Here is a 20,906-nt window from a genome sequence, read left to right as displayed (position 1 = left end):
TGAGATAAACTATATGTAATATTGCAAAGTTTGTTTCATTGAGATGCAATTTTAATACCCGTCATTGTAGTAGAAATGGCCGCCACTCGAGAACGGAAAATAAAGACACTTCTGAAAATAGAACATTATTTTTCAACATTAACGGAAAAGGTTCCGCAACCAAAATGACCGGTCACTTGAAAAACCAAAAAAAAATAATGATAATAATAATAAAAATTAAAAATAAAATAAAATAAAATAAATAAATAAGTAAATAATAATTAAAATTCGAAAGCAAATGACTAAATACTTTTCAACTTTTTGAAATAGTAATCAAGGGAACCAAGATTCAAGCGGTAATAAAAAGAATGTAATCCAGGGACAAAGACCAGACATGGAAAACAGACATGCACAACAAAGAACATAAAGTAACTAAGATAATTTGAACGTACAGCCGCCGTATATCTCGAGGGCTATGTGAGCCATACTGCCATCACTTGGCGCCCGTCGTCGTTGACAATATTTCAAAACTCTTCTTCTCCCAATTACAACCAAACTTGGTATGAATGTTCTTAATATCGTATTCTGCATAGAACTGATGTAGAGATTTTGATCCGTCGAAAAAAACATGGCCGTCGTTACTGAAGATAGAACATAGGGGTCAGACAGTAGTTTTTGCATGCATCTCCAAAACTATCAGGTTTAGCCTACTTCCTACATGAAGTAAAAATAGTCAGCATGGTGAAATCTATCTGTGGTCAAATTTTCAGGTAAATTAGTCTTTTAAGGTCTCACTAACCACTTCTAAAGTTTTACTGTGAATTCCCAGGACAAATGACACCTTAAAAGTTGTATACCATTGTAAAACTTGCAAAATAAGGCTTTCAAAATCATTATGCTGATGGTACGATGATCGTTGAAATTCTTCACAAAGTTTACTTGAATAAATTAAGGCTAGAAACCACTAATTCCACTTCCCATAGGCTTCTATGCTAATTTCACAATATTCAATGGCTTCTCTGGACTTTACCTTAACTTTAACCTGCAGAGGACTATATATCAGCATGATTCTACATATGTCAGCTCACAATCCTCAGAATGGCATGTGGGGTTAGCAGACTTGCAGTGCAGTACTGGTCACCGGAAGTGAAGGGTCTATAAATAGCATGGGAAATCCCTGTGTTTTCACAAGATAGGGGTATATGTAGAAACTATTATGGAGATTAGGCTTCACATCACAAGAGGCAAAATGCACCTATAAAATGTTTGTCCTTTCAGAAACTGTTTAATTTTTTTTAAATAAGATGAGAACTTTTTTCACAGCACCATGAGGAACAGGGGTAATTTCTGCGTAGGACTATTTTTGCGTACGTTCCAAATGCTCATTGGTTGAATTGGTGGTCTGTAACCTAAATAATACTGAAAATCCGTATTTTGACCTTTTCTGCTAACTGACGGCATGGAGGCAACTTACTCACACATGTAAACAATATTCATACACTTACGTAGTAAATTAAAAATATGATTTTAAAGTACACATTTTCAGCTTTATTTTGACTACTTTTGATCAGAGTACACACAAATAATGTACTTACAATGCATATTTCTAGGTTCAGTGTGTTTTTGGTACTACATAAAGGGGGGAGGGGGGCGTAGCATTGACCAGGAAGTAATGAGACCTAATCGATGTTGGAGTTATTGTCCTTTTCTCAACGTTTGTTCCCATTGTTATAACTTTTGAAAAAAAAATTCTCCTCAGAAAGTACTGAACATAATTTAATGAACATGAATATAATTGTGCCTTAGGAATTTTTATTGTTAAAAAAAACATGGCCGCTTTTACAAAAATAGTATGTTGCTTACCGGGCCGGGTGAGCAATTCAGGCACTTTAGAGCCTTTAGTTCATTTTTGGTTGGATTTCTCTGCCTGCGTCATTCAATAAGATTTCGAATATCTTTTACAATTCTCCAGTTATAAGGGGTCAAAAGGGACCACCCCCCAAATAATTGACTTTTATATTTTTATTTAAATTTGTAATTGTACTTCAAATTTTGTGCTCTATTGTGTCCAAACTGGTTGTTGTGTCCATAATGAGTAGTAAGTCCCTATGTTTTAGTGTGTCTGTAACTAATATTGTGTCAACACTTGTCTGAAGTTTTCAGGGTTTGACCACTGTGGTTGTATCATGTTGCAGTCTGCAAAGCTCTAATTTTTTAAGTACCGGTAGTAATTTTTTTTAAAAATTCAGATAACAATCCTTTAAAACCCTCTTAAGCCACAAAGGGGAAAGAAAACAATGTATCAAATACACAGTTAGATTTTCATTTTTTATTCAATATATAATTTATAATTAACATAATATAGATTGTAATAAAAACAATTATGATTACAATACAATGTACATCATTAAAAAACATATTACTAATTACTCATTTATAGTAAAAAAAAATAACCATGCACAAACAATTTACAACAGAACCATTTTATCAATTGAAACATGTATTCACAAGTTCACAACCTTTCATACAGAATAATATTATCTTATGATCCATGAAACTAATAAAGAAATAATTAATGCATTTTTCTCATCTTTATACAGGAGAATGCAATTTAGAAGTTTGCAACATTCATGGAAATCCAAAAAACTAAATAGTATCAACCAATAGAAAACTCAGGAATCACATCTTGGTTTTGTCCATATCACAAGAAATGTAATTACAAAATCCATAACTGGAATAAAAAGGACCATGCATCATTTTTCATATTCTAGCTAAACATCCCATACAAGACAAAAGTGTTTTCCAAATGCCAAAAAGTAGCCCACTGAAAAGTGGCAACATCAATTATTGATATTTTAATCCCACTGTCATAGTACGGTTTGTAAATCTTGTTCTAGTTTCGGTTTCCCTTCCATAATTTCCGACGTAGAACGTATTGAAATTCGAAGATCGATCTGCATTATATTGTTTACCTCCAGGAAATCATAGTGCTGCATCACAATGCAAAATTTTCTATTTAATGCTTTTCTAAACATTTTTGTAGAACTAGGTATTTGTCATTTTTTATAAGTATTTTTACACAGAATGATATTTTGCTTTTTATATTTAACTCAATGGTATATCAACGACGAATCTCCATGCATTTGACTGGTAGACGAGGACCCATTCTAATGGAACCATGTGACGAGACTTACATATCCTATTGAGTAATGACCCCTGATTTCAATTTTCCTTCTTAAAATTACTAAAATGAGAATCTAGTTTTGTGATACTTTCAATATCAGCTAACCAGTAACATGATGTAGAATGTAATATCACTAACAACTTATGATATTGTCATGTAATAAAATACTTCATTTGTTGAAAGTTTCTGCATCTTCAAATGTTCATTTATACCTATTATGTAATGAAAGACAAAATGGTAAAATTTCCTTACATCCTATCATGTTTAATCATACCTGTTAAGTCTCCCACATTAGGGCGGAGACTCCAACAAAATCAATGCAAAATTTAGATTCTACCACATAGATTTGTGGAAGGTTTTTGGTTAAAATGACAATCTTTTTTGTGAAAATACCATATAATTGAATTTTACATTAACAATTTGCTTTTGCATAAAAAACTCAGACACAAGAGATTCTCCTACATAAAATGTTCCTAAGGTGAACGGGTATGTACAGTTAAGATAATGCTATTAGCACTCACTGAAGTGGGAATAGACGACTTTTTTCTTTGGATGTTTGCTGCACTCCATAATAAATTTAGATGTAGATGAAGTTGTTTCCACATGTTAAGGACTACTGTACAATTTGCTAACTTTGCCATGTAGAGATGACAAGTTCACCTCGGTATGCATGTAGCCAAAAATAGCTTTAATATTTTTAGTGTTAATTTTTCAACTTTTAACAAAAGGCAAAATTCACATTCCATTTAGAGTATGTATAATAGTATATAATTAATCATTGCTTGTGACAGATTCAGTCTCTGTATCATCTTCACATGCTTCATCTTCTTCCTGCGCCTCCATTTGTCTTGCTATCAAGATTTCATAGTCAGCATTGTTTGAATTCTTTGATCTAGGAGTATTTACTTTGCTTTGCAAGTTTTTAAAAGGCTCCGATGGAATTTGACTATCCTTATGAGAATATCCGAAATGTGAAACACCAGGAGAGGCAGGACTAGCAGGGAGGCCCCCAGCTTGTCGAGACATGGGGCTCGAACTCCTAGCAGGACTAGATGCTGGTCTTCCTCCAGAAGTACTCCTTTTTGTACTCCCTCCTAAAGTAGGAATTTGAGTTTTTCTAGAGATCCGATTTTGAAGAGGTTGACATTTTTGGAATGCCATTATACAGTGTAGGTTACCACCTGTCTTTTTCGTGTTACGTTTTTGAGGTCCTTTGTCCAACCTTCTTATGTCTATATAATCTGGATTGATCGTGTTCAGATCTGCTGATATGTCTTCCCATCTAAAAAAAAATAAATTAAATAAGGCAAACTTCAACACAGTCATGTTAGAGGCACTTCCCCCATATAACATGGTAGGACATGTCGATGGAATAGGTACCATTTTCCAGCTTGCAAATATACGATTAAGAAGGAGAAAATTAGAAAACAAACATAATTATATGATGTCAATTAAGTTTACACTATATGGACAGTCCATTTAACACAGCTGCTGATGGACGAGTTGAAAAACTGTTATTTGTCCAACTACTGTCAGTTTAAAGACAGGCATCTGACTTTCCAGTTGGAGGTTACTTGACATGGCACTACAATCTCAATTTATTATCTTTTATGAATATTGTCATCATATGTCCTAGTGTATCATAATCAAGGGAACAATCCTTATATGGGATTAGGTCTCTTTTTTCTGACAAACTATATGAAAAGTTCTACTTTGTTTCAAAAGCAAAATATATGAATAAGGTGGGGTTACAAAATCCAAGTGTCACCCCCTTTCAAAAAAGTATTAAAGTGCCTCCCCTTACCCAAGAATTAAATAGAAAATCAGCTTGCTTTAATACTTGTACTGGAACCAAACAGCGTAAGAACATCACAATTTATGTGACGTAATGTAACAGAGAGCAGACCTCGACAATCCTAGACAACTGGTTTGAATGTATTTTGAATTTTTATTTCAAGGCAGGCAGAGTTGAAATTATAGCCCGCCCAACCGCCCGAGACTGCCTGTTTTATGATCGGGTGGCCAAATATTAAATTTTAACAGCCCGGTGGTTGTGCTATTTTAACAGGTTAATGGGAATACCGTTTTCTATTTTAGTAACAAGTTCTCAGTTTTACCTCATTCATAATGGAACTTAAGAATCAAACCAATCAATTAATGTTACATTATCACATGTTTTGACTTGATCTCTGTAGGGAGCATGATAAACCCTTGTATGTGTCAAATCAAATCCCACTGGCTGATTTTCATTAAATCAAACAATAGCGATCGCGCTTATTAAACAAAAATATTGACGGAAAGGGAAAAAACGTATTTGTAGAAGTTGTGTCTTTATGACAAAATTTTGAACTTCCCTCCCCCCAAAAAGCAATTTTGATTCCAAGGAAATGAATAAATTGTATGATCAGTCTAAGCCAAAACGATTAACTGATCCAAGCTTTAAAACGGAGTTTTGAATGGTTAATTTGCGACGACTTGCATGGAAAGTTATATTGTCAACTATGCCGTTCAGCTGTCTGAAGATGAGTCTGAGGATATTGACAGTAACTGAGTTTTTCATTTTGTTTAAAAGTAAAGTAACAATAAATGGAATCAAAATTTAATTTTTATTTACTTAAAGCAGAACTTTTCAGATTGCATACTGAATGACATTGTACACCAAAAATCAACCCGCTAAATATGAAATGCTCTTTAAAATCACCAGTAGTGTCTCAATTACATATGCACTTGTTGCAGTGCGTTTTCATCAAGTGACAAATCCTAAGTCATACATATTAAAGAACATCCTTACGTTTATCAATTATTCTTTTTTGTCATGCTAACATTTTAAACATCAGAATAAATTAGAATCTGAAAAGGAAAATTGATTGGCATTTTATTGCATAAATTTTCAGGGCTGGTAAATTTTAATCAGGACAGGTAACTTTTTGATGTAGCTAGCCCTGTGGTCTGGTAGATATTTTCTATGAGTTTCCTACCCCGTTCAAGGTCTTCAAATGCTCACATTTTTTATTGTTGTCATAGAGAAAATCTTAAAAGAAAAGCCAACATAGATACATGCATAAGAAAAACATTCCACTCAATTTATCACTTAAGAAAACCACTTCTACATTGGCCATTAGAAATAATGATCCAGACCTTTGAATAAAGAACTCCAAATGGTAAAAAATACCAAAAGGAATTTTTGTTATCATAAATAAACTCAAGTTAATGGGGCACTACTGACAATGACAATAAGGATGACAGGGTGATACCATTATATGCCTGGAAACATTTTTTGAGTTAGTTTAAAAATTAGATTCATAAAAAATTACTGGTTTAACAGTACATTTGTCCCATTTCTATTCATTTATTATAAAATTTCGCACCTTTTACAGTGAATGCATGGATGTCGTCTACTGGGGTCACCAATCAGTACCCAGGTATTGTACTCTTCATCAGGAAGATCAACACTACAATATAAAAACAAGTAACGATCTCTTATAATTTCATGACATTTGGTCCACTACAACTGAAGATACTGCACAGAAGTGAAAAAATTAACAACAATGAAAAAGACAATGATGCCAGCAACATCATACGACCACAATATTTTGAAGTCGTATAACAATATTTCATTGTTTTGCTTGACGGATCACAGTTTAGCATCTTCTGACAATAAAACATGTTAAACAGTGTGACTGACAAGCTTTGTACTATACTGACAGTCACACTGTTCAACAACTTGATCACTGATGGGGATCAACATACACACAAATGAAGTAATCAAAAATCAATCAATCCTTTTCTGAATTAGCATTTTCAGGCTATTGTTTCTTGTTACATGCATTCAAACACAAATTTTTTGACGAAAGAAAAACTGTATTCCAACTATGTACCAAAATTCTACTTAAAATATTTTTATCAACAGGAATGCCTAACCTACAGGTCTGACATTAATACTGACTTCTATAGTGAAGAGTGTGAATTTGACATGTTTTGTATGTATTGTATTATGTTTACAGTGATGTGTACTGATGATCTTACTTATTGTATCAGAATTATTGATTACCTAATCAAATACTTATTTTAACTTGTTTGTGTTAATTGATTAATGTTTCATAATTATAGTGAATTTGATTTGATTAAAACATTGAATGAAACATGTGTTTATTTTTGTTTATTTTGATATGTAAATTAAGGTTATGACCTTAAGTTGGGGGTGAACTTGTTATTTGTTAACTTAAGCACTGAAGGTCAGTTTGGGTTATTCTATTCATGTTCATTGATTGTTTAAACCTGGTGGTCATTTCTTTTGTTCTTTTGATATTGGACTTTTGATATTGCTATTGAGGGAGACGGAAGACGGGAGACATGTTAAATTTTATGTTGGTCTGAAACTATTTGGTGAATCCATTCAACTCTGTTCAGCTATAATTTATTTCTGGTATCACCATGTTTCTAATGCAAGGTATCTATGGTTATTTTATCACTTTATTGTTCTTTACTTCATATCTACAGTACATCTGAGTTGAGTGACTGATTGATTGACTCACTGAATGATAAAACGTATAAATTACTAAAATGATTTAAAACTAATATAAGTAATTAACTTGACAGATAATATTTAAAACCGTAAAGTAATGAATATTGATGAAATGAAAACTGCAAGCTGGCTAAAATACAATTTAATACCGGTTCATATGATTGATGTGTGATTGTGCGATTTTAGCACAAATAGTTACAATCATTATTTTGTATTCAGGTATAACCATGTTATGATGTATGCCATGTTCGATGACGATCTTGTAATATGATATACTAATCCTGAGAGGATGGTTCATGCTCTTTACACCTCAGTGTGAGATAAGCATCAAGTTTGTTTTGTTTGGTTTTATATTTTTAGTTTGCTTAGTTTTGTTGATATTTTAACTGCTTATGTCTATGCCTAACGTTTCTTGCTTTGAACCATGTAAATGCTATATTTGCAAGATTTTGCTTGTGACATACATTTTTTTCTAGTTGAACAGCTTATAGAACTTTTGAGTAATATGTTTCAATCAGTTTGATATAGTTTTTCATTAGAATAATGAGAACAGATAATTCAATGGTAATTTTCATATTTTAATTGTAATTTTCATTTTGAGTACTTGAGTTCTCAGGTCTCACTAACCACTTCCAGGTCAAATGGTCACCCCCGTATGTAGTACCAAAAACACACTGAACCTAGACATATGCATTGTAAGTGCATTATTTGTGTGTATTATGATTAAAAGTAGTCAAAATAAAGCTGAGAATGTGTACTTTAAAATCATACATGTAATTAACTACAAAAGTGTATGAATATTGTTGACATGTGTGAGTAATTTGCCTCCATGCTGTCAGTTAGCAGAAGAGGTAAGAATGTGGATTTTCAGTATTATTTATTTAAGTAAATTTTGTGAAGAATTCCTACAATCATTGTACCATTAGCATAATGATTTTGGAAGACTTATTTTCCAAGCTTTGCAACGGTATGCAACTTTAAGATGTCATTTGTCCTGGGAATTCACAGTGGAACTTTGAAAATTACTTTTTTAACATGTAAAGTAATGGAAATGTTAGAAGTGGTTAGTGAGACCTCATAACATGCTAGAGTTATCTTTCTTGACACATTGTTATAATTTATTTGCTTTATTTAGGGGTTTTCAAAACTGGATTAATTTCAATAAAGAAATCTGAAACACCTCGAGATGTCTTGGTTTTTAACTAGTGGAGAACCCCCCGAAAAAAACAAACAACAGGCAACACATATTTTTAGGACAATATATGTATATTAATTCAATAGCATTTCTAAGGACATGTGAAAAATCTATTTCCGACAAAAAGGTAGGGTGAATCCACGAAGATCGAACAGAAAAGTAGTCTTGAACTATAAATAGCCATTTTCTCGACTTTCGTTTTGCACTCATCAAACCAACCTTTACAGAGGAACATTTTTATGTTATAATGTTAAATTTTCTGAACAAAAAGTTTATCATCTTGTAGTGTTATGATTGCTCTATTTTATAAGTCACTGCTCATATCTTTTGAAAAACGTTAGTTTGTAAAGAGAAAACCCCCCCCCCCAAAAAAAAACAAAAACAAAAAACAAAACTGCACTATATTTTTATACCCTCTGTTTCGACGTACATCTGCTCAGGGATATGCAATGCAAGACTGGTACCTACAGATATTAAGAGTAACAATGATTATCCCCTTTCAGATAACAGACGTGAAAGCGAATTAAAATTTCATCATGCACAACTTTAGGAGATAAAATATGTACATCAATTCATGGTTTAATTGAAATTCATCAATTAAGAGGCAGTTGATCTAACAAAGAAGCATTTGTTCAGACAAATTACTTTGTAAATAAGGATGCCATATTTATTGCAAAGATGTATATACCTGTAAGCCTGCTCAGCTCTCAAGGGTGTCTCTTCATACCCAATTGGACAGAAATAATGGTTTTGGCAGTGATAAATCAAGGCAATGCTAGTATCTTGTAGAGCTTTCTTCAGCAGGACTAGAGCTTCGTCAGATGTTAGACCACTAGTCTTATTCTTTCCCTGAGGTTTGTAAAGATTGAAACATCTTCCCTTTACTTTGTAGTGGTCATTCAGCTGTCGAAACCATCTGGTAAAATAATTCAATATGTTTTCTTCAATGTATTACATGAATAGCAAATATTTGGAAACAACACAATGATTGAAATCAAACTTTTTGAACGATGTGTGCATTTGCATTATTACCAAGTCGTGGAATTAAAAATATGTTGGCATCTTGAAAAATTGAAAAAAAAACATGTAATAATTGTGGGATTTCGTGATTTTCAGTAACTTTGCAATGGCAATGGAAGCAGTTCTGTTAAATGTAATCGCAAATCCTAAACAAGATCTAGAAATGCATGTATTCTGATGCAATGTTTGTTGTCAAACTTCACTGAAGAACATGAAGTACATTACAGTGTATCAATCCCATATTTAATGCTCACAAATTTTTTATGCATGCACCAAGGGTCCAGAAATTTTGACAGCCCATGCCAGACATTTTATCAAACTTAAGGAGAGGTTTGTGTCAGTCTTTTAAATGTTCAGACCGAAAATAAACTTTTTTCATGTAGTTATTTTAAGATAAAATAAGAAATTGTGTTATTTCATCACATACTCTGTCTTTTACAAAATATAAGAGCGAGTGGATGAGTTCAGTTTCGACCACACATGGACGTTCTAACATGTAAACAAAACATCGTATCTCTCAGACTTTTTCATCACATAGGCAAACAGCCGAAAACTTTCGAGTGATGAAAAAAAATGTTGATTATTTATAAAAGAAAATCGCTAACACATTTTGTATATTTATTTAAATCATTTAAAATGGTCTGTTGACTTCTGTGTTAAAAAGATTCCATCAATGAATTAATAATTAAAAACAATTTCAGTTCCATGTGCTTTCGTTACCTCTGAAAGATTGGTGGGAAAATCATAGACTTTTTTCTTAATTATCAACTAATAAATGTATGAAAATTCTCCGATTTACTTCAAATGATTCATATATGCAATGTCACAGGTGGCTGCACATCCTCTAAAATTGACACACACCTGTCAAATCATTTCCAATAAACAATTAGGAAACTGGTAGACAGGATGTTATTAGACTAATAAAACCATGCAGACTGTAATTTATACGGGTTGACAATTTTTTTTATGTCCGATATTGGAAAATGGTCGTCGGTCATTTGCAGAATTTGTCAGTCAATGACCAGCATTTTTTACCGTTTCCGGACCCATGGCATGCACAGACATTAACATTTTTAATATATTTTTACAGAAATATTTGACATTTGCATGAGAATGTCAAGTACTACTTCTTACCTCATGAGTGTCATGTTCCCAGTAAAAGGTCCAAATCTGATCTCACCAAATGGTGGTTTGAAACCAAGAAGAAGTAAAGCTTCTTCTTGTGAAATTGGAGGAAGACTGTAAAACATACAGGGTATAACATGTATTGGTAAGCCATTAAGTAAAGGAGCAATTACAAATAATATATTCACTCAGTGATCTATCGAAAAAAGATACTCTTAAGAATACTAAGATTTTCAAATTTTACTTGATTAAAATTAGGTTGATAACCTATCAAAAATGTTCTGTGCTAGCAATAAATGAGTTATACATAGTATTTAAAGTAACAAGGCAATTCCTTTCATCAAAATTTTACAATAGTAAAAATAAATGTTGGATGGGCTTCTTTCCATTCAAAATCTTTTGCATTTTAATAAAATGCAAAAGGCTTTGACTGAAACAATGTTCAAAAATAAGACACATCGTAAAACATATAAAATTACAAATTTAACAGCAATTTTTTGTGGTGAAGTCATAAAAATTATCAATCTAAGTACATGTATTTACCTTCCATGCCCGAGGGTACTAAACAAGTAATTCCAACATGATGTGACCGATGATATTCCACATGATTTACTGTACTGAGGTCGACTCATACACACCCTAGAAAGATATTAAATGAAAAAAGTTCAAGCCAAACTTCTTTCAGGACTGCAACATTTAGTAGGTTTTCAGAAGAGTTTAGATACAACAAACAATGGTATACCAATGACAGGACTCCCGAAAACAATGGTATACTGACGACAGGACTCCCACAAACAATGGTGTACGGATGATGAAGGGACTCCCGAAAACAATGGTATACCGATGACAGGACTCCCACAAACAATGGTATACCGATGAAAGGACCCCCAGAACATATCTGGTTTAGGTTTTGAGTTTATTTAGGGATTGATTTACAAAGGTTTTTGATTTGTTTAAGGTTTGATTTAGAAAGGTTTTTTCATTTGTTTAAGGATTGATTTAGAAAGGTTTTTTGATTTGTTTAAGGTTTGATTTAGAAAGGTTTTTTGATTTGTTTAAGGTTTGATTTAGAAAGGTTTTTTGATTTGGAAAGGTTTTTTGATTTGTTGAGGGTTTGATTTAGAAAGGTTTTTCATTTGTTTAAGGTGGGTTTAGACTAGTTCCACTATGCATGTAAATACAGTGTACTGAACCAGTGTTCTAGGATTCCTATTTTCTGTTACCCGGGGCAAGTAAAATTTGGGTCTGGGAAAGTTAGGTACTTGGTTACACTTTCCCGTGGCAAGTTGAAAACTTCATATGCTGTAAGGATTTGTTTTGTTAAGAAAGCAGTCATTGACTGTGGGAAAGTCAATTTTATATCGATTTTTCCCGAGGAAACTCAATTTTTGAAAAATTACTGTGAACAAGCTTTCAACCAGTAATTGATATAAAATATTGTTTTATGCAGAAACACATTGATTGTAACTTGTGACTAATTCTATAGAACATTTTTACTGTATATTGAATTGCTCTCATCAATATATAAGTCACATTTATGGTTCAACTAACATCATGCAGAAGCTTCACTTTAAATTTCGAATCATTCACAAAAATTAGGTGATGAAGAATTGCACAAAAACAAAAATGTTTGGATTGTTTTGACTGGCAAACAGGAATTAGATAATATGCAAATGAGCAGATAGTTTTACACAGGGGCTTAGGTACAAATGATGCTGCTAAAGCTTCATATTATTTTTCAAATCATTTTAATAAATAATGCTAAATTTTTAGATTCAGTATGTGTATTTGCATAGTAGTTGTAGTATTAAAACAGTCCTGATGACTAAAGGAGAAGGTGCATTAAAACAGAGCCATATAAATATTTACCATCTTTTATGATCCATAACTTTCCTAGCTGCCAAATCTGCATAGGTGGCTGTAACAGAGGGAGGGATGTAGTTAGCATACTCCTCATCCTGCTCCTTAGAACTGGATAAAACTGTAATTTACCAAGTTTTAAATTTTAAACTGTCAGAAAATAATCTACTTACAAAAAATTTTTAAGATTACTCTCAAGAAGAAATGGGAATGCTGTTACTAAGACAAATAAATAATAAAAAAAAACCAAAAACACAAACATTCAATAATTGAAACAAAGAACAACCACAGTTCAGATAAAAAAGATATTTAAGAGGGTGATGATAGGCACTTAAACAGAACTTCTATCACATTTTCATATGAAAAACTTAAATCCAAATGCGTTTTTTTGGTGTAAAATGTTTATATCAGAGTGAAAGTATCACTTGATTGCAAAAACCTTGCTTCACTTCAGCTTATGATTTATAGTATAGAGCACCAACTTAACTGCATTTTGTTCACAAAATAGTTGGAAGCCAAACAATATTCCAGTAGTATTACTGCTTGGTCATTTAATCTTATTTTCTCCTTAACATTTTCATGCTTATGTATACTTCAATGGTTCATTTACATGTATTCTACATGCATATCCATAATAAACACTCCTTGTAGAATGGATATTGTATAATATTTATTCCTTTGAACCAAACGTAATAAAATTCCATAACATTTCTCCCATTTGGAACATCTTTTATGCAGATATCATATACTTGTACAAATTACGACTATGAATAATAAAAAAGTTAAAAATAGCAACATTTAAAAGGTAAAATTACAACTTAATACAAATAAAACATATTAAAAGAAGAAAGGTAACAAGTTGTTTTATTCTTGTGTAGTCCTATTTTTAATTTAAAATAAAATATGGCTATTTTTCACTATTTACTTTCTATATACATATATGTATGATCAACTTAGACACATCACAACTTATCCTATTTTTCAAATTACTAACACCTACCCACAAGACAACTTAATGTTTTTCCATGCTTAATGTAGGTAATTACCTGGTTTCCTCACAGATCTCCTGGTAGTAATATCAGAAAGATCTACATCCCAAACCAATGTATCTGGATTGAGATCTGATGTCACTTTAATAACATCAGGCATTGAACTGATTTGATTGACATTTGATGGTGTCAATTTCACATTGTTGTTTGACTTAGATATGATATTTGCCTGTTGCTTCTGTATTACAGATTTACTCCCCTTAGTTTCAGTCTTCTTGCTTTTGGTCATTTCTAATGCATCTGTTCCCACAATGCCTTCACAACTGGATGATCTGATAATATTAACTGGTGATGGAGCAGGTAACCTGGAACCAGTTGATATTGATCTGTTAATCTGTTTTGGCACTTGACTTGGAGAACTGGATCCCTCTTCACCACCAGAACTGTTCCTTGATGGACTGGTACTGGAGTATCGTATCCTGGGTTGTGGAATCTGTCGTCTTATGTTCCTTATCTTCTCTTTCTGCAGTTTTGACGTGACCTCAAGCGATCTGATCCTGTCGCCAGTAAAAGCTGATCCTGTAGTAACACAAAGACCCATGTTAAAGTATTTTAAACTTAATTCAATTAAAAAGAACAAAGCATTATAGATATACATATACACAAACCTACGTCCAACCTGTATTTAATTTTATAATACCAAAAGTTCAAAGTTTACTTTATTATGAATTTATGCACTTTGTGTTAACTAAATGACCACTTATAAATTAAACTAGTTGACATAAAACTTAATAAGTTTAAAATCAAATTGACCACCTGTATTTATGGTTAAAATGCAGAAAGTTTAAAGTCCCTTTAAACAACAACATAACTGACCAAACGTATTTAAATTCATTGATATTCGAAGTCTACTACATGATGTTCAATTTAATTGTTCAATTCATCAATCACGTAAACAGATTAAGTACAACATAACAGAAGAATCAGGCAGGGAGTACCACTTTGCATCATTACATTTGTTTACCAAGTTACGCTTATCTGTATTGCACAAGATAAAAACTTCCTTGGTAACATAATCATAAAGGTCATATTTTGTTTACCAGAGATGAAAGTGACTTTTGTTGAAAAAATCTGAAGATCTGGTGGGGGGGTTTCGGGGCTGCCATAAACCCCAAAGCAGGTCTATAGGCATGGCCCTGGTGGGGGTCCATGGGGCAAAGCCCTCAGAAAACCTAGAGATTTCAGGTTTTTTAATCAATTTTATCGGCATGTCCTCAGAATGGTTTACAGTACTTTGCATTTATTTGAAAAAAAAAAAAAAAATGCAAACTACTGATTTTTTTTTTTTTTTACACTATTTATTGTCAAATCAAGGAACTTTATATATTGAGGTATCTTGTTATTTGGAGGTTCAAAACTTGTTTCTTGTTGAGAGTGAGCATTGATTCAGTTGTTGAATAATGTGGCTACTCACATTCCATGGAATCTTATTTTTTTAAGGTTCTTTCAGAAATGATCAAAACTGGGAACTCAGGAGGTGCCTGAATCAATAAAACTGTCAATGGAATTTTTTTTCTCATGTTCATAGAATTTGAAAAAATATCGAATGGGTTATTATTATTTTTTTTAAAATTCAATTCAATATTTATTGGAAAGAACACATTTTTTAAGAAATATGTTCCCTGATCTCCCTGATGGACCAATTCAAACCCTTTATTTGTATTTTGTCAATAATAATAATAATCCTAACATCATTCCGACCACATAACCGGGAATGTCATTTTTTTTTATAAAATTTTCGCAGACTAAAAACTCAATTTTTTTTCCATTTTAACACCACTAACAAAATTTTTTCAAACCATTCGAATTAAAATTTGTTCTTGACAGCATTGTCGGTTTCCTTCACTTGAAGTTTCTCTTTTTACTCTAATATTTTCATTTTAAGTGTTTGTTCCTTCAAGGATTTATATATAGCGGAAAGGAGAATTTCTTCCTGAGAAATTTGCTGGAATTGTAGTCATACGCTACTCAAAGTAGTTCTATCCACCAGGTGGCACTAAAAAATTGGTTAGATATTACTGTCATAATTTTCTGAAGGATTTTTATTTCATCAGAAACACAATAATGTGTGTTTGGAATGGGCTAACTGGGCAAAAAATCGTCAAAATCAGACCTCATCCCCTAAAATTTTCACTGATCTCAACTGATCTTACACTGATGACCAAAATCACCCCCAAAAAAGCCGAAATCCACAGAAAACTTTCACCCCTGGTTTACATAATAGAGTTAAAGTGTTTGTACCAATTTATTGGACAAAACAAAACAATAACTATTACTGCGTCACTTTATTAAGATGAAAAATTTGTTTTTTTTTTTTTTTTTAAATCTGAACTCAATATCCCTAGGGTGTTTGATAGTATTTACTGCATGTACTTAGTCCAGTATTTTTTAAAAAAAATTTTGCCTGATGTAGTTGTTAAGTAGTACATGTAGTAAAATGAAAAGTAAAGTTGATAAATCCCGAAGGGTTCAAATGAAATAAGGTTAACATGACATACTATTGATAAATACTATTGGCCTAAACCTACAAACTTCATTAAAAAAGAAAATTACCAAAGCTTTAACCTTACATATAATAATTCATTAATTTTGTTCAAATGCCCATTCCAGTTGTGTATGTACAATTTATTCATATTAAGCTAGAGCTTATGATATTTACTTTAAGTATGAATAATACAAATACTTGTACATAACTTGAATAACAAGTATGCACCACATGCATTAAGGTTATCTTGAATTGACAAAAACAAATTTTTCGGTTAACCCCTTTCATTTAATTTTTTTTGCAATTCAAAATATCACCATTGAATCAGCTAACAATCTTAATGACAAGTAATGTCCCTACCTACCTCTTTAGCATAGTAACAAGTAATGCCCTTACCTACCTCTTTAGAAATAGTAACAAGTAATGCCCCTACCTACCTCTTTAGCATAGTGACAAGTAATGCCCCTACCTACCTCTTCAGCAAAGTGACAAGTAATGCCCCTACCTACCTCTTCAGCATAGTAACAAGTAATGCCCTTACCTACCTCTTAAGCAAAGTGACAAGTAATGCCCTTACCTACCTCTTAAGAAAAGTGACAAGTAATGCCTTTACCTACCTCTTAAGCAAAGTGACAAGTAATGCCCCTACCTACCTCTTCAGCAAAAAGATTTAAAAACAAAAACAAAAATTTCCATCAACTTAAAAAAGCATTCAAATAAATAAAAAAATAATGTGAAACTATGCATACAGACAGTCAGACATAATTATTGATAGATGCAAGGTTCAACACTTAACGGTAGTCAGATATTCTTGTGCCTACCTTATTTAGTTCTAAAAAAATTGTAAGTCCTTAGAACAAGAAGGTCTTCGGAATAATTTTGAGGACTACCTAATTTTCTATCATATAGTCTTGTGGACTACCTAACGATTAAAGTTAGTGTCAAACTCTGATATATAGCCACACCAGTATACAATAAGTCTTACCAAAGAATATCAAGCTACATGAAAATTAACAACTTACCAATATTGACTTGTTGTAAGATGTTAGCTGCATCATAGGCTGCCTGATAATCCTGCTTGGTCACATGATTCAACAACTCCTCAACCTCTGTCACTAGTTTCGAAACAATAGACACATCAATCAAAGTGGGAGGCCGCTGTGAAGAATCCATATAAAAAATAACAATGTAATATTCATCAATATCAAGTTGATCTTGCTGTATATATAACCATCAAAATAGAATATTGGGACCACTGCAATGATTGAAAATTTACTGCATCTATAATAAGCATGTTTCCTTTTATAAATTTAGTAGGCCAGAAATTCACAAGTGATTAAGTTTGAAAGACATTTATCACTTTATTGATACAATGAACACAACTAAAGAGAATTAAATCTATGATTTATTCATTATTTTGATCAATGACAAGCCCTGTTCGGTTTAGAAAATAATAGCATGGATTATAAATTTTGAGGTATGCATGCTTTACAGAAACCAGCATACATCATTGAAGTCACAAGTTGCATGTTTCACTCTCAATCAAAAAGAAAATACAGAATATATGCACATTTCAAAGAGCCTGAAATTGTTTACCATTCTAAAAATAATAGACGTCATTTTAAAACAAGGGTCCAAATTACTTTCAATGGTGGGAGCTAGGTTCAGCACCTTTCCAATCTTCAAAGTAAACGTCTAGTTGAGGAGAACCAAAGGTCCACAATAAAGTATCAAATGAGAAGAGTTGAAGGTCTAGGCCCTAGGTAAATGAAATGTCAAAGGTCGTACGTCAGAAATTGAGGGTCCTGGACCTCAGAACACCACTAATTTGAACTCCCTAAAAAACAATTACAGTAGAACCTGCCTAAACCTAACAACCTCAGATCTTTTTATAACAGTTTCAATCCATCGACAACCTGTCTGAACCAGACATCCTCAGATCTATTAACAGCAGTTACAATGCATCGAGAACCTGTCTGAACCAGACATCCTCAGGTATATTTATAAGTTTCAATGCATAGAGAACCTGTCTGAACCATACATCCTCTGATCTATTTATAACAATTTCAATGCATCAAGAACCTGTCCGGACCAGACATCCTCAGATCTATTTATAGCAGTTACAATGCATCAAGGTGTAAATCAAACATGTGCCTGAACAGACCACATCATATCAATCAGAAATGGGTCTGGCTTGGATAGTTTTTACTGTACACACATGAAATGTACTACTTACCTTTTCATTGAACTCATTTGCATCATAAAATTCTTCATCATCATCATCATCATCATCGCTATTACTTGCTGAGTAATCAGTATCTTCCTGCATCTCATCCTCAATGTAACTGTCTCTCAGCTGTAAAGGTTCAATGATTTCTATCTTACCCTCATAATGACGTAGAATACTATCCGTGGAACTTGCATTACCCATGTCTACCTGCAAGAGAACACAATTACATTATACATATAAATCTCTTTCCCAATTTGCATATGCTGGCACACAAAAAAAGGTCAAATTATTTTCTCTTCACAATAAGGTTTAGCGGGCTCTTTTTGATATCTGAGTCAGAACTGGTTATGACTAAAATTTCACAGGCAATTAAACTAATTTACAGGTCAATTTCAATTGCATTTAAATATTTTGTATTGGTCAACAAACTCTCCTTTGATTGTGTATATAGGCATTTGTAATCTAAGTTTTAGCTAACTAGGAATTCATAATGTCACATGAAAATAAAGCAGACAATACAAATTTCATGCCAATCAATGCCTCTTAAAATGAAACACAAATATTTAAATTAATACTTGGAAGCCAAAACCCAAAAAGACTGCTCAATTGTGACCTAAGTCACCATGTTATTAGCATCTGTTACAATCCATAGGCTCCTTGCTAGAATTCAATCAAATTCAATTAAGGGGTGGCAAGTTTTGGCTGATAAATAATTACACAAATGATAGTATACCAAGAAAAGGTATAAAAAAAATAAAATACCCTCATTTAAAAGAGCCCTACAAAGAGACAAACCTCATCTAATTCTTCAATGGAGAATAGACCACTATCCATTATAGAAAATAAAATCCCATCAAAGCTGAAAAATTCTTCTTATGACAGATCAGTAAATATGACTAAGAATTTACAAGCTGTGACTGGTTCGACATCTGTCATTTTATGTGTAAAGTGTATTTTTTATATATATTTGATCAGAATATTACTAATATTGATTTTCAATGTGTCACCAATGCATTGGATTGGAGTCAGATATTTTATAATTGATGATTTTAGTCCACTGTTTTTTTACATCTTATGCAAATTCCAAATATTGTGCCAATTTAAACAAGTTACCTATTAATGATGGCTCACTATTGACGACCCTGCTTTCAATCACAATACAAGGAAAATAAACAAAATCCTCAGTAAACAAGAGGTTGTTGTTGATTTTTTCCAAAAATGGATCCCACAACATGGCATACCCACAGGAAGAATGTGTTAAAATTTCAAGCTCCCATAATGAGTAGTTGCTGAAAAATAGTGCAATGAAAATTTCAATTTTTCAAAATATTAAGTAAAAAAATAAAAAAAGTCCTGAGAAAATAGGAAATTGTTGTCCATTTTTCCTGAAAAAAAAAAAGGATAGGTACATCAAATTAGGACAAAATCGTAGAAAAATGTAAATAGTGTTTGGGAAAATGGGTAGTCCTTTGTCCTCTATTGTCTTTCAATTAATGTGCCTCTGCATAAAAAAATTAAATATACAGCTCTTTATCCTGGGCTTATAAATGTACATATGTATGTGTAAATATGCACAACAGTCATTACCCAAGTGAAATAACTCAAAAAATTGTCTAGACTAAACAAGTCATCATTTCAATCGGAAGTTTCATTCTATCTATTATAAGTTTTCAAGATATGGACTGAAAACTGCAAAAAACATAATTTTTTGCCTTAAGGGCCTCAAGGGCAATAACTCTTATATGGAGTCGTCTGACAACTATGATCCCTGGAGACTTTTGTAGGCCTTATAATAAGAATCATTTCAGCAATCGAAAGTTTCATTCTAACTATCATAGTTTCAAAGATATAGGCTGAAAACTAAAAAAAAAAAGGCGCCAATGTTTTTTAACTGATCACAAATCCAAACATTCATTTTGTTAAGGATACCCTAAAAAGAAAAAATATCAACTTGCATTGAATTCTGTATGGCAGTTTCTGAGGAGAAGATTTATGAAAGCAATAACATCAAAAACAGCAAAAAACATCCAAAAAGGGCAATAATTCCAACATGGTTCAACAGAGTTTCACCAAAATTAGACCACAAATAGATTTCATCATGCTAAATACTTTTACCCATGACAAATTTAGCTAAACCAAATGGTTATGGAGATATATGCAATACTTTATTGTCTGACCCCTATGTTCTATTCTTAGTAACGGCGGCCATGTTTTTTATCCAATCAAAAATCCAAAGGATCATTTTGTGGAACAA

General features: G+C 32.5%; 1 protein-coding gene across 4 annotated transcripts in view; it reads right to left on the bottom strand.

Annotated features, from left to right (window-relative positions):
* Positions 1–2,288: 2,288 nt before the first annotated feature.
* The window catches only part of LOC148626709 (uncharacterized), a 29,094-nt gene continuing 10,476 nt past the window's right edge, over positions 2,289–20,906 (bottom strand). For 2 of the 4 annotated variants that reach the window (XM_088570933.1, XM_088570935.1), the window contains 10 exons: positions 19,766–19,941; positions 18,659–18,859; positions 17,445–17,580; positions 13,935–14,456; positions 12,898–13,009; positions 11,572–11,667; positions 11,038–11,142; positions 9,572–9,799; positions 6,532–6,615; positions 2,289–4,445 (listed from right to left, as the gene is read on the bottom strand). In XM_088570933.1, coding sequence (XP_088427059.1) covers positions 3,935–4,445; positions 6,532–6,615; positions 9,572–9,799; positions 11,038–11,142; positions 11,572–11,667; positions 12,898–13,009; positions 13,935–14,456; positions 17,445–17,580; positions 18,659–18,853 — 1,989 coding nt within the window. In that variant the 5' untranslated portion in view covers positions 18,854–18,859; positions 19,766–19,941 and the 3' untranslated portion in view covers positions 2,289–3,934. Of the gene's footprint in view, positions 4,446–6,531; positions 6,616–9,571; positions 9,800–11,037; positions 11,143–11,571; positions 11,668–12,897; positions 13,010–13,934; positions 14,457–17,444; positions 17,581–18,658; positions 18,860–19,447; positions 19,563–19,765; positions 19,942–20,906 lie in introns of those variants that run through there. The other 2 variants (XM_088570932.1, XM_088570934.1) reach the window with 2 other exon arrangements.

The sequence above is a fragment of the Perna viridis genome, chromosome 2, assembly GCF_037379345.1.
Source record: "Perna viridis isolate PV_CMFRI_1.1 ecotype Kerala chromosome 2, ASM3737934v1, whole genome shotgun sequence".
NCBI lineage: Eukaryota > Metazoa > Mollusca > Bivalvia > Mytilida > Mytilidae > Perna > Perna viridis.
The sequence above is the reverse complement of the archived record's forward strand: the minus strand, read 5'-3'. Positions and strand labels throughout refer to the sequence as shown.